Genomic DNA, 12574 nt, shown 5'->3' with positions numbered 1-12574 from the left:
CAGGATCTAAATGGACAAGTAAGAAGCAGAATCCAGACGTGCTGATCTACATTCTGCCATTTAGAAACAATTTTTCCAGAACCTAAGGTTCTTGTATTTACTGCTTAAATATGACTTTTGTTTCTGTAGGTGAGCTATTATAGTCTCCATAGTTGGCATATCATCAAATCTGCAGAGATGAGCTGTTATAAGTAAATAACTTCCAATATGAACTTTTAGAGCTTGCTGAATTTTTCACTGTTTGTTTCTCCCTGTATACCTTGATAAAAGATTCAAGATGCGTTTCTACTTTTCTGAGTGCTGACTCAGCTACGTGTTGAGGGTGGTAGGGACTTCAAAGACTTTCTGTCCTTGTGTTTTGCGATCACTGGGACTTGGGAGAAAAGACTGTTACTGGTTTTGTCCAGAACTTTCTACGTATTAAACGTTGTGCTTTTTAATCTCTTTTATATACTTGATTCAGAGTCTAACAGAGATAACCATTTCTCTAAGAAAAACTAACACAACACTTTAGGTCTATCTGTCCTCTGTCAGATAACATTTACTATAAATTAGATTTTTGACATCAGCATCATCTGTCCTTCCTCTGAGTCCTTGGATATATACGTGCCAGATTTGAAGGCAGTGTGTCCTGTGAAAACTTAGACTAATACATTCCCAAGTTTGCTTATGGTTAAATTTTTTTTTGCATTTTTAACATCAAACTAAGTGTGAAGCTGCATATACTGTTAAAGTATGTGATAGAGAAATCATAATGTCCTGTGCTTCAGGGTCTTTGAGGTGAAAATAAATGCTAAGAAATTCTTTTTTCTGAATCTTCCAGTGGGCTTTCAAATTTTGGTGAAAATGCAGTACTGGCTAATAAGTTTGGGTTGTTTTCCTCCCCATGTATAGGAAAGCACAGCTGAGAAGTCTGATGTTTCTGGGGGGAAGCGTATTGTTAGCAAATACTAATTGGTTTTGGTTTAGATGGGTTTTGGAGGTCTGTGCCCTCGCTTCCTGGGATTACCTATGTTAATTTTCTATAATTTTCACGGTTATAGCTGGATAGGTAAAAAGCCATCCTCCCCTCCGTGGGAGGGGAGGACAAAAAGGTAAGTAACGATTAAACACGAGAGAATCAAACCAGAAGACAGGAATCAGGGCAAGGCCAGACTCCGCTGGTTTTGCTGTTTGTGGAACAAGCTCTTTCTTCTTCCTTGCAACCTGTCATCACTTTTCACTCCCTTGGACAAAGCTCCTTTAAAAGTCATGAGTAGACATAAGAATACGTGCCTGCATTCAGCACTTTGAGGAAAGAGGGTCTGGTGGTTGCATCGGTGCTGCTAAAATCACTAAAATAAGCCCGAAGTCTCTGCTGCAGCACTCACAGAAATGAAAGTCGTTATCAGTTTAGCAGTCAGGGGAAAACAGCACAATCCTTTATGATCTCAGCTTTGAGTGTGTTGGTTGTTTCTTTCATAAGTTCAATAATTTGAATGTGGGTAACTTCTTATCTTATAATTCTAGCATTTTTGTGTTAAATGTAGTGATTCAGCAGTGGTTTTTGCTCTAAGTGTCTGAAATGTTAATGACAGAAATCATGTAGCCTACCTCTGGGAGCAGAGCCTTACTGATTTGTAATTAATTGCAATCGTTTGATTGCTAGAACCAAACTTCATATGAAAAGTCTTTTTCAACACTGAAGAATTAAATAGCATTTTTGATTCTTTTAGACCTCTGTGCTTCCCAACAAGTATAAGGGTTTTTATTTTGTGGTTCTGTTCAATAGCGTTTTGAATAACACCCAGCGTTGTTTAGTAGTAGTAGTAGTATTAGTATTATTGTAGTGCCAGGGGACAACCACCACCTTCGGTGAGCTGAGCACCGTACACATGCCAGGAGGCAGTCTCTGAGCTGAGGAGTTTACAGTCGCTGCAGAACAGACAGAAGCAAGGACAGAGCATAGAAATAACGATATTTATTCAGCCACATAGCAGGCAAATGCAGAGCTGGAAAAGGGCATGGATTTCTTTGCTTAGAACTCCTGACTTACGGTATCCTCCCTTACGAGGATCACACGAAGGAGATTGATTATTTTTGCTACTGTATCTCTTCAGACTTTTTTACTAAGAGGTAAAATACTGCAGAACTTCCAGTAGGATTGTCTCCTCTAAAACTCACAGAATTTAGTACAGACTTATTTCTGTTAGCTTTTTGTTAATTAGATAAAGATACAGCCTTCTCAGTGGGAATATGGTTAAATGACACAGAGCTCTGCTTCATGAGACTAGATTCATAGCTTCCCACAGATACATTTAGATATATTCAGTCACAAGCAGACCTTGAAGATCTTTGAACGTGGCAACGGTAACATCACGGTGCTGTGTTTACTGCATCTCAAGGTCTTCGTGCCTATTTGGGGAAGTACAGTAAGAAGGGGGAGGCCGAGGCAAATGCCAAAAGGTGTTAAAGAGAATGTCACGGAAAGGTGCGAAGCCTTCTGGGTTTTTTTTGGCGTGCCTGTAGTACACAAGATGGAAAAAGCTATTGGTTTGTCTGAATGAGTATAGGAAAATGATTTATGAGTTTAGGGTAATGCGTATGTGCTTTTAACACATTTTTATTAACACTTCTAAAAACAGCAGTAAAATCTGTTTATGAAGAGAAAGGATTAGGTTTAGATTGTTCTGCGGGCTGACAAATCTGTTTCATGAAGGCTTGTGGGAGGCAGGACTGTTTGTTAGAACTGAAGGGTTTTTTTGGTGTGCTCCCCCCTTATCTTTCAGCTCTGAGCTAAGTATTTGCTTTTCTATCTGGCTCTGAATATTGGTGATGACTATTAAGCTGTTGCTGCTTTTAAAATAAACTTTTGATTCTTCCTCTCGTTTACACTAAAGCCTTAGCTTGAAGGTCATTTTACACAGTTGGCAAGAGCTGCCAAAGAGCTGTAGTATAAATGGTAATGAGGCTTTGTCCATTGCTTTTTGTTCGTAACAGGCTTATTTTTCATGTTGGATCTGGTGGTTGGAATATCTGTTAGAATCTGTTATACCTTCATTTTGGTCTGTATCGAGAATAAGTGTTCTTATACAGAACATGGTTATGGAGCAAACAATAACTGTCTCCTTTTTCATATTAGCGATGCAGTCACTTCTGTCCTCTATTCCTAGAGCCAAGGTTGTGAAGAAGCTACTGAAGAATGCAGCACAAGAATTAACGAACAGGCCAGTTACGCTGTGAATAAACTTCGCCAACTAAATGACAAACTTGAGTACAAGAAACAGGCTCTAAATTCCATATGTAATTCACCAAAACCCGACAAAAAGGTCAGTAGCTTTAGTGTCTTTGGTCTTCCTAAAATACATATGATGTGTGTGTTTGTGTAATATCCAGTTGTCTCAGGCTCTTTTCGGACAGGTCAGATTGCTATTTCAATCAGCCTGTTATAGAAAGTGACCTCAGAGCTTAGTTTTAATTGCTTATTTTTTTCCATTTTTTTTAAAGCTGTTGTAACTAAAATGGCAAATATGATTTATACTCCTTTGTTTTTCATAGAATAACGATCTTTCTCCCCGTGGTCTTGCTGCTTTGTTGGTGCCAAGTAGTATTTCTTCCTTCCGTCTCTACCCACCTGCATCTGTGTAATCCTTTGTGGCAGCTTGTGGGTGTCCCTGCCGCAGCACTGCAGCGCAGGATGTGCTGGTTTAACTTCCGCTCCCTCTGCTGGCTTTGAAATAGCACAGCACATTTCATAATTACGGTTGTGACTGGCTTGCTCAAATAAAGAGGGCGGGGGGGAAACCCCAAACCTATGAAAGTGACTGATTTCCTTTAGAAGGAGCTAGAAGAAATCTGCAGGGCACGCTTTCATCAAGCTAACAATTCTGAGGGGTACAAAACTTTGGTTCTCTGGGTTTGGATAAAAAGTCTCTCTTCCTCTTTGCAAAGTGTACCAGTTAAGCAATCTAAGAACACATTCAGGCAGAAGCAAGTGATTTGCATTTGGCTTAGGCCAACTCATTTGCATTGCTGACTGGGATGATGTTACAGGACTGTTGTTCAGACGCAGCTGGGCCGAGCTTTTCCGGTGTCATGAGGTTGGTTGCGAATGATAGATGGTGGATGAGGCAAACAAGTAGCCAAGGCGTCTCCCTAAAATGAGCTCCTGCAAGGGATGGCAAAAATGTGCCTGGGCATTAGCCATTGCTCAGGACCTGGGTTCTTCGTCCCCTCACTGAGGGTGAGTGCTAAGATGCTGGCCTGCACAGAAGGTGACACCCCGCGCACTCTCTGCTGCCCCAGCCCTGGGGATGGCTGCCTCTAAGAGAACGACGCGAACAGTAGCGTTTGGGGTCACCCTGGCTGGCTTCGCTCCCTCTGTCCCTTCACCTCCCCCTTCTGCCAGGGGTTGCTGCCGACAGCGGGAAATGTGTCCCCAGCTGTTCTGGGGTGTCCCGCTCACAGCTGCTGTGCTCTATGTGTCTGTGTGGCCTCAGCTGGCAGAAGATACCTCTTATTTGTCATCCAGCCACTACTGTTCAGAGTGGTAAGAGGGCAGATGTGTCACTTTATTTTTTTTTTTTTTTCTTTTTAATGCCAGTATTACTGCAGTTTACCTGTGAAGCTTTTAAATGGATAGTTAGGATTGAGAGCACTTTGTCACAGGGACTTTATTTTTTCTCCTCTGGACGTGGCAGGTAAAAATTTGGTTCTTGGTCATATGAAGTAAAAAATGTGTCTAAAAATTCCACGGTTTTGTGCCATAGGAAGGAGAACGTCACGCACATTTTGTATGAATTTTTTTAACCTCAAGCTGTTCCTGGGCTGTTTGTTTTCTCTTTTTGAATGCCCCTGCTGTGAGACCCATACAAAACACGTATGTACATGGTTAGGTGGCTCCTAGCACCGTGCAGCTCGGATGCCAGTCAGTCAAGGGAGAAAGCTGCTCGTTGGAGTTGCACCTGGAATGCTGCTAATTTTAAAAGAAAAAAGCTCTGTAGGGAGCAGTCTTACTTCTGTCCTTTCTGTGTAATATAAAGAGTAGCAAAGATGACATGAAAAGATGACAGGGAGTCTCGGGTAATGGCGCTGACGTAGAAGGCCCACTGCCATAGAAGACAGCTTGATCTTTGGAGGTCTGTGACTGTGGTGCCACCTTCGGTGGGTGTCTCGTGCCCCAGGCTCAGCGGCGGTGAGTCCAGTCTCATGCATCCTGTGCAGCCACAGTCGATGTGCAGGGACCACGTTCTTTCTAGAGTTCAACCTTGTCATCCTCAGTAGCAAAACAAAACCTTAACGTTCCCCACCTAGAGCACTTTCTAGTGCTTGCTAAGCGTGGTTGTTTTTTTTCAATCAAAACTGTGACACAATTATTGAAATTACACGGGGCTTTACTGAACAGAAGACTGCTTCCTTCTCTACCAGGAATTATGTGGAAGTTGGAGGGATTTTATGTTAACTTGTTCAGATCTTTCGTATTTCCAGTGGATCTGTACCAGGAGCGAACATAAAACTGACTTTGAGAAACTGTAAGAGGTGCTCTTAAAACTAGGTTTTCAGTTAAAATTTCTGCCACGGGCAAAAAGAATTTGAAGTACAAAACAAGTACTAAACAAGAGTGGGTATGTTTGTGTATGTGTGAGTGAAGCCATACCACTTGTTTCTTTGAAATAAAAAGTATTACATAACTAAACCTTGGTATATTGTTGTATTCACATGGATGCGTCACTTGTATGTTCCTCTGTCTTCTGGAGAAATGGTAGCTCTATTCTCTCTATGTACCTAAGCTGTTGGGGAGCCGGGGATTGTACCCCTTCTAAAGTAGTGGGGTTTTCCCTCTGTTTTTTTTTTTTCTCCTAAAATATTCTTTGTCTTTGAAAATATATACATCTTTGAAACAGAATAATAAAATAGATCAGTATAAAGTCTCGGTATTTGTTTTATAAGCATAGCAGCTATTTAGTTATGATGAAACCTTAGCAGTTCTTCCTTATTTATCAGTTGTTCCTGGATGCCACTTATAGGAGTTTGTGTAAGGTGACTGCAGAGCAATCTGTATGTCGATAGTAAATAAAATACAAAATTATTCTGAAGGTACATGCTAAAAAGCTGTTATATTGCTGTTGTGTAAATAATGTTTTACATCTTACATGAGACAAAAACTCTGAAAAAGACTGCATGGCTGTAGCCCTGTAGAATGTACCACTTGTGGTGCAAGTTCTACAACTAAGAGTCATAAATTTGACTATGTGATATATCATATTTTTTTTAAAAAAAGTGTCAGCTGCTTTTGCTGTGCTTCTAATGTCACGTTTTATGTATGCTTCCACCTTGTCATACAGTCTCCTGGTAGTGTGTGTGATTACTTATTTTTTTGCTGATGTGATGAGATACTTGTCCTTTATGACAGTGAGCTTATGTCTTGATGGGAACATCTTTTTTAAATGTGTGCTTTCTACAATAATAAATCCTTCCCTTTCCAAAACTAAAATGAATTAAGTGGTAACTTCCCGAGTGATTGTTAACATAACTAAGTTCCTAGAAGTGAAGTCTGTTCCCAGGTGCTTGGTTGCATCATATATATCTGAAAATGGTGAGGAGGATGTGTTCAGTAACACTATTTCAAGTTTGTATAAAACATATAATTTGTACTATATGGGCGCAATATATAATCCCATCTAAAGTGCCTTTTATGCTGATAGTGTGATAGTAACATGTCTTTATAACTTGTTTTTTATTTTAGTAGCAGGGGTGACCTTTAAGATTACTGCGTATTCTACAAGTTTATAAGAGGCATCGTGGATTCTCTCACAATTACTTTTTTCCATGTGAATTGTTTTCTCTCCCTGTGTTTGTGCCTTTTCTTCTTTCTGCATAGTGTCCCTAAAGCCACAACTAGGCATGTTGCACAAGCGTTTTCTTACTGTTTGTAATCGATAAACTTTCCTCCGCAGATTGTTTCGAAGCTGAAGGATGAAATTACTCTGATGGAGAGAGAGCATAATGACCTTCAGCTGCACATTGCAAGAACAGACTGGTGGTGTGAGAATCTTGGCATGTGGAAAGCCTTCATTGTCTCAGGCGAGGTAGGGGTTTTTTATGTCATAGAATGGTTTGGATTGGAAGGGACCTTAAAGACCACCTAGTTGCACCCCCCTGCCCTGGGCAGGGACACCTCCCACCAGACCAGGTTGCTCCAAGCCCCGTCCAGCCTGGCCTTGAACCTCTCCAGGGATGGGGCAGCCACAGCTTCTCTGGGCAGCCTGGGCCAGGGGCTCACCACCCTCACAGCACATAATTTCTTCTTAATATCCAATCTAAATCTCCCCTTTTCCAGTTTAAAACCATTCCCCCTTGTCCTATGGCTCCCCTCCCTGATCCAGAGTCCCTCCCCAGCTTTCCAGCTTCAGGGACTGGAAGGGGCTCTAATGTCTCCCTGGAGCCTTCTGTTCTCCAGGCTGAACCCCCCCAACTCTCTCAGCCTGTCCTCACAGCAGAGGGGCTCCAGCCCTCTGGTCATCTTCGTGGCCCTCCGCTGAACCCATTCCAATAGGTCCATGTCTTTCTTGTGCTGAGGACACCAGAGCTGCATGCAGTACTCCTGGTGGGGTCTAACAAGAGCTTTTTATCTCCTGGGTCAGTTTAAACTTGCATGAAGAGAAGAATAAAAACCTGTATATGCTTTCCTTATACCTTTGTGTACACTGTGTATACTTCATATTTATGGGGGGGTGGGGGTGGGGTATGGGGGGACGGGACCCTAACCTCACCTCTTCTGATCTCCTCTGTTTCCCCAGTGACAACTATGGTGCATATAGAAAATTTCTAGTCCTCAGACACTGTTGTAATGGAGTTATAAAAATACCTGCGTATATGTGATCTTGTTTTGGCACTGGGTAAAGTAATTTGCTACCTTAGGGGCATTGTTCTCATGAGAACTGTCTCTTGTTGTATTACCACACTATCACGCTTGGGTGCAGTTGCGTGTCTGCTATGTCTCTAAGATGCAGTACTTACACTTTTTGTGGTTCGTATTATTGTATTTAACGGCAGTACAGTTTCAAGGGACTAGAATATCCAGAAAGTGCTTTAAATCTGTGAGTAAGTTGAAAGGGAAGTTACATTTTCTTCTTTTTTTTTTTTTGAGTCTTGTTCTGCACTTCTGTTTGGGCCTGGGCAGGCAATTGTAGAATGAATATATAAAAAAAATAATGGAAACAAAAAGCGTTATGATCTCATGGCTTTCTATTAACAATTGCCGTGAAAGGAACCCACTAAATGCTTGTTATGTAGTAACTGTAGGCTCCCACCGTACATAAGCAATCTTCTTGACAGCATCACTTCAGGGAATTAAAGATTAATTGGATCTCTACTGGCTTGCCTTCCTGTGTTACTAAGAAAATGTTCCCTGTATAAGTAGTTTCCTTGAGGTAATTTTTTTTTTCTTGCAAGAAAAAATTATGTGCTGTTGAGTTTATTTGGTTGTGTCTTGAGCTCTTTCAAACTGCTGATAGATCTGTCAACAGTTAAACTCATTTTCTGTAAAAGGAGAAATAAATCCAACAAGTTAAAAACTTACGGTGCCCTTTTCTGAAAATGAAGAGCACTTTCTCAATGTGTAAATATCTAGGTTTGTTGTTTTAATGCTGTTTGCAGGTGACACCGTTGGGAACAGTGAAGCTCTTAAGTTGTCTTTAAGAGTTCTCTGTAGCTTTTTGAAGTCTGGTTGTTTTTGTTTGGTTTTTTTTTTTTTTTTTTTTTAAAACCGGCAATACTGTGCGCAGCAAAACTGCAGAACAGCAGCTTTCTGGTGAGGGGCAGCAGGCGGAACTGCCCAGCAGCTCCCTTGTGACCGTATGAGAAGGCGGTTCGGCTAAATAAGAGGTTGGGAGAGGCTTCTCATGACTTGCTGCCTTAACTATAACTTACAAAGTAGAACTGGATTAGATAATTAAATGTAGGCTTGCATTAACTGTGCTGTTTGCAGCTCTGTGCTTCAAAGGGTAGGCTGGAGAAAACATTAATGTTGTAGTTACCCATGTTAATGAATTGCTCGGGAATGTTCTGCCTGCAGTTGATGATTTTAGGGGGTATGAGTAGGTGACTTTGTCTTCCCATCTGCAGAATATGCTGTTGCTAATCCGAGCATGTAGCGCTCTGATTTTAGGGAGAGAAAAACTAGGTGGCCCTATGGTTTTTTCCAGAAAAGCTTCATAAAAGTAAATTTTGCTGTAGAATTTGAGCTGAAAGTGTAATAGCCTGTCATTGACCTTTTAAACTGATTTACTAAAACAGTTAATAGATAATGCCAAAAACACTAGAATTGGGGGAAAAAAACTGCGTGTCCAAACTTGTTTGTACTCTCTTAGCTTGAAACTTTCAGTCTTTGTAGTTTTGAGTCATATAAATGCACTGGCTCTGTGTGTGTGTGAAATACTTAAAAAAAAATAATAATAAAATCAATGTATCCGGTATAACCTACAGGTGTCTTTTGGTAACTGATATTTCTGATAAAACCGTCTTTGGAGACTGGGTATTCTAGCTGGTTGGCAGAGGCTGAAAAAAAGGCAGTAGGAACATGCAGAAGGAGGGGACTCCTTACAAGAACTGATCTAATTCTGCAGGTCGCTTCCCCACGACAGGTATATTCCCCCCATACCAGCAGGTATAAAAATTGTATCTATGTAACCTAACCTGCTCTATCGCTTTAATGGTTTCGACCTTGTATGATTTTATATTTTAACAGATGTTCCGTCTTCTCTGTCCAAAGAAAAAAGACTTGTTTCAGAGCATAACATCTTTTTTAGAATCTATTACTTTCATAAGGAATGGAGTTTGCAGGTTTGAATAAGATGAAAAAATAGCTTGTCTTACTCATTTAAATGTCTTGGAATTTAGGATGTTTTAGCTCAGTGGCAGTTAAGAAAATTAGCTTTCTGTGAATTGAGGAAAACAACGGTGTGCCCAATGTACCTTCTTGTGTAGTCTTTCTATGTTTAAAAGGGGCTTTTAAGGGACTTTTTTTTAACAGCATTCTGGTTAGCCCCTCTTTCGCTGCTGCACAGCTCGGGTGGGCTGTTTCAGAGAGCCGCTCTGACTGAAGGAGGTTTGTGGTGAGTCACACAGTTCTTCATTGGCTTAATGACTGGGCTAATTTTTGTTAATCATTCCTGAAGGATGTTTGGACCAACCCTAGTGCTTCTAATGGGTGATTCAATGGCTTTCCTTGGCAGCTTGGTACTTTACTGAACTATTATTACGGGTTTTGCTAATGTTAAATTTACATTTTTACCTAGTGCAGCTAATAGCTATAGCTTCTCCTGGAAAGTAGTTAATAATATTTGTTCTTAATTTCTTTTTGCAATATTTCATTCAATGTTTCTTACTGTTACCGCACCACACACCCTGGTAAGAGATGCTCACCTCTGGCGTGCACCTTGTAGATTTTATTAATGGATGTAGGTGTGTCAGCATCCTTGTTCCTATCTCTCTCTGTCCACTTTGGGTTCCTATCTCTCTCTATCCATTTTGGGACTTTGTGCCTCATAGGGAGAAGGTAGAAATCTTTACCCTTTGTGGACTAGGTATCTATAGCATGCTCGCGAACAGTAAATTCTGAAATAACTGCTCTTCGTGTTGTTTTGAGGCTATGGAGTTGATGCCTATGCAAAAAAAAAAAATAATATCAAAACCCAATAGCCTGAAGCCCCTTTGAATACTTGACAGCTGATTCTGTCCTTGCCAGGTAAATCACAGTGAATAACCGGAAAGACTCGTGCGTAAGCTTGAGGAAAGGGGCTGAGAAAGGGCTGAGGAGGAGACTTGTGGAAATGCCACCCTAGGGGCTAATTCTGGGAGCCCTTGCCAGTGCCATGAAACGATCGGGGCTGAGACTATCACAGGACCTTTGGACTTGGAAAACCAAACCAGAGCACAAATGTTAAGTTTATGCTCATGAAGAATCAGAGCTGGAAGGGGGTTAGGATGGTTCTCAGAAAGAACTGGATGATTTTTAGGATGGGAGTAGTAGACGTGCAGTGAAATCTCACAGCATGGGATGTGAGGTTTGGCATTTGGCAGGAACTCTGGGCTTCGTCTCTGACCTGTTGGAACTCCTTTTGGCTGGAACCAGTAGGTACGCTGGTGCCTTATCAGATGTGCAAGATGGCTTGAGTAGGCTGCAGGTGTGAAAAAGGCAAATGTGGCCCTCGGATACATCAGGAGAGGAGCTTCCATTCAAGGCAAAGTGTTACAGTTGCTCTGGAGGTGCCGGGCCATTCCGTTTGAGAAGGGGGGAATAGAATGGATTGAATGAGGAGCTTCTCCCGTGAGACCTGATTGTGAGAGCCCGTTCGTTTGCTTAGCTTAGCAAAAGGGAGACTCTGAGGAATAAGGCTGTCTATAAAAACACCTCAATATGGGAAAACATAAGGGAGGGGTGAAGAGTTGTTGGAATAAGTGGGGAACGAGTTTGGAAATTGAAAGGAAACTTCCAATCACCGGGGTGAGGGTCTAGAGCAGACTTTTAGTCTAACAGGGATGGAAAAAACCAATTGGTTCACGAGTTTGAATTCATTCATGATAGCAGTTGTATGGTGCCTGCCACAGCAAAGGACTAGAACTCCTGGTTTAGAAGACCCCACTAACATCCCATTTTTCTGTGCATTTTCCAGTTGACTCATTAATTTGGAAAAACAAATACACAAGTACTTAAGTTCGTCAAAAATTTTGCTTTCTTAAGAAGATCCTGAAGACTTTCAGATATTTATATAAGGGTATTTGAAGGAAGTTGAAATGTGTCTCCATCTAGTAATTAGAATTTAAATGATTTTGCACGTGGATCCTAACTTGAAAGCATGGAGTATTAAGTCCTTCCATTTTGAGGCTGTCCTTCCGGAGGGGTGACTCTCTCCTGACAACTAAAGTTCAGACGACCCTATGCACATGCAAATCCCTGCCCTGGGGATGAATGTGCAATGGCAAGTGATGCGCATGACTCAAATCAGCATTTTCAGCAGTGATCTCCCAGTTTTGAACAGCGGCTGCCAGGAGGTGTTTGTGAGTCACCTGCAAACACAAACCCCGTCCGGCTCAGGCGTAGACAGGGCAGGGACTGTCCCAGGAGATCCCTCTGTGCCAGATCCCTCTGACCTTCATTTTGGAGGCCATTCAAGCATCTCTTTCTGCAGTAGTCTGGCAGGAGAAAGGCAGTTCCCCAAATAGCTGTGCTGGGAACCAGGCACGTTTTCAGACGTTCCGACTGGTGCTTTGTATTCTGTCCGGGTGCTGCTGCAGCTCTTTTTACAACAAGATGTGAAACACAGGCCTTCAGATCGGGTTTCCCAGTGGTCCATGTGCAGCTTTAGGAGCAGTGCACCGCAGGGAATATTCTCCGTGGCTCTCTGGCAGCTCTGAGCAGATATAAAATATGAAGATACATTTTAGCTGTGTGTCTTTTACAATGATGATGTAGCCGTTTGTTAAATTATCTGTCACTAGCATTGTGTTGTCAGACCTCTACAGGCTTCTCAGAAAATGTGTCATAATTTTATGAATTTTAAAGTTTAGTCTTACCCTAATTGGATTAGTTAAA

At 41.6% G+C, this 12574-nt stretch overlaps 1 protein-coding gene across 1 annotated transcript in view; it reads left to right on the top strand.

Moving 5' to 3' along the window:
- Positions 1-12574, top strand: part of SNX25 (sorting nexin 25) — an 89265-nt gene that overhangs the window by 63604 nt on the left and 13087 nt on the right. Inside the window, exons 10-11 of the mRNA XM_063335807.1 lie at positions 3153-3308; positions 6936-7067. Coding sequence (XP_063191877.1) covers positions 3153-3308; positions 6936-7067 — 288 coding nt within the window. The remainder of the gene's footprint in view (positions 1-3152; positions 3309-6935; positions 7068-12574) is intronic.

This window comes from Chroicocephalus ridibundus, chromosome 5 (assembly GCF_963924245.1).
Source record: "Chroicocephalus ridibundus chromosome 5, bChrRid1.1, whole genome shotgun sequence".
In the NCBI taxonomy this organism is placed as follows: Eukaryota; Metazoa; Chordata; class Aves; order Charadriiformes; family Laridae; genus Chroicocephalus; species Chroicocephalus ridibundus.
This window is presented reverse-complemented; position numbering and strand designations above follow the sequence as displayed.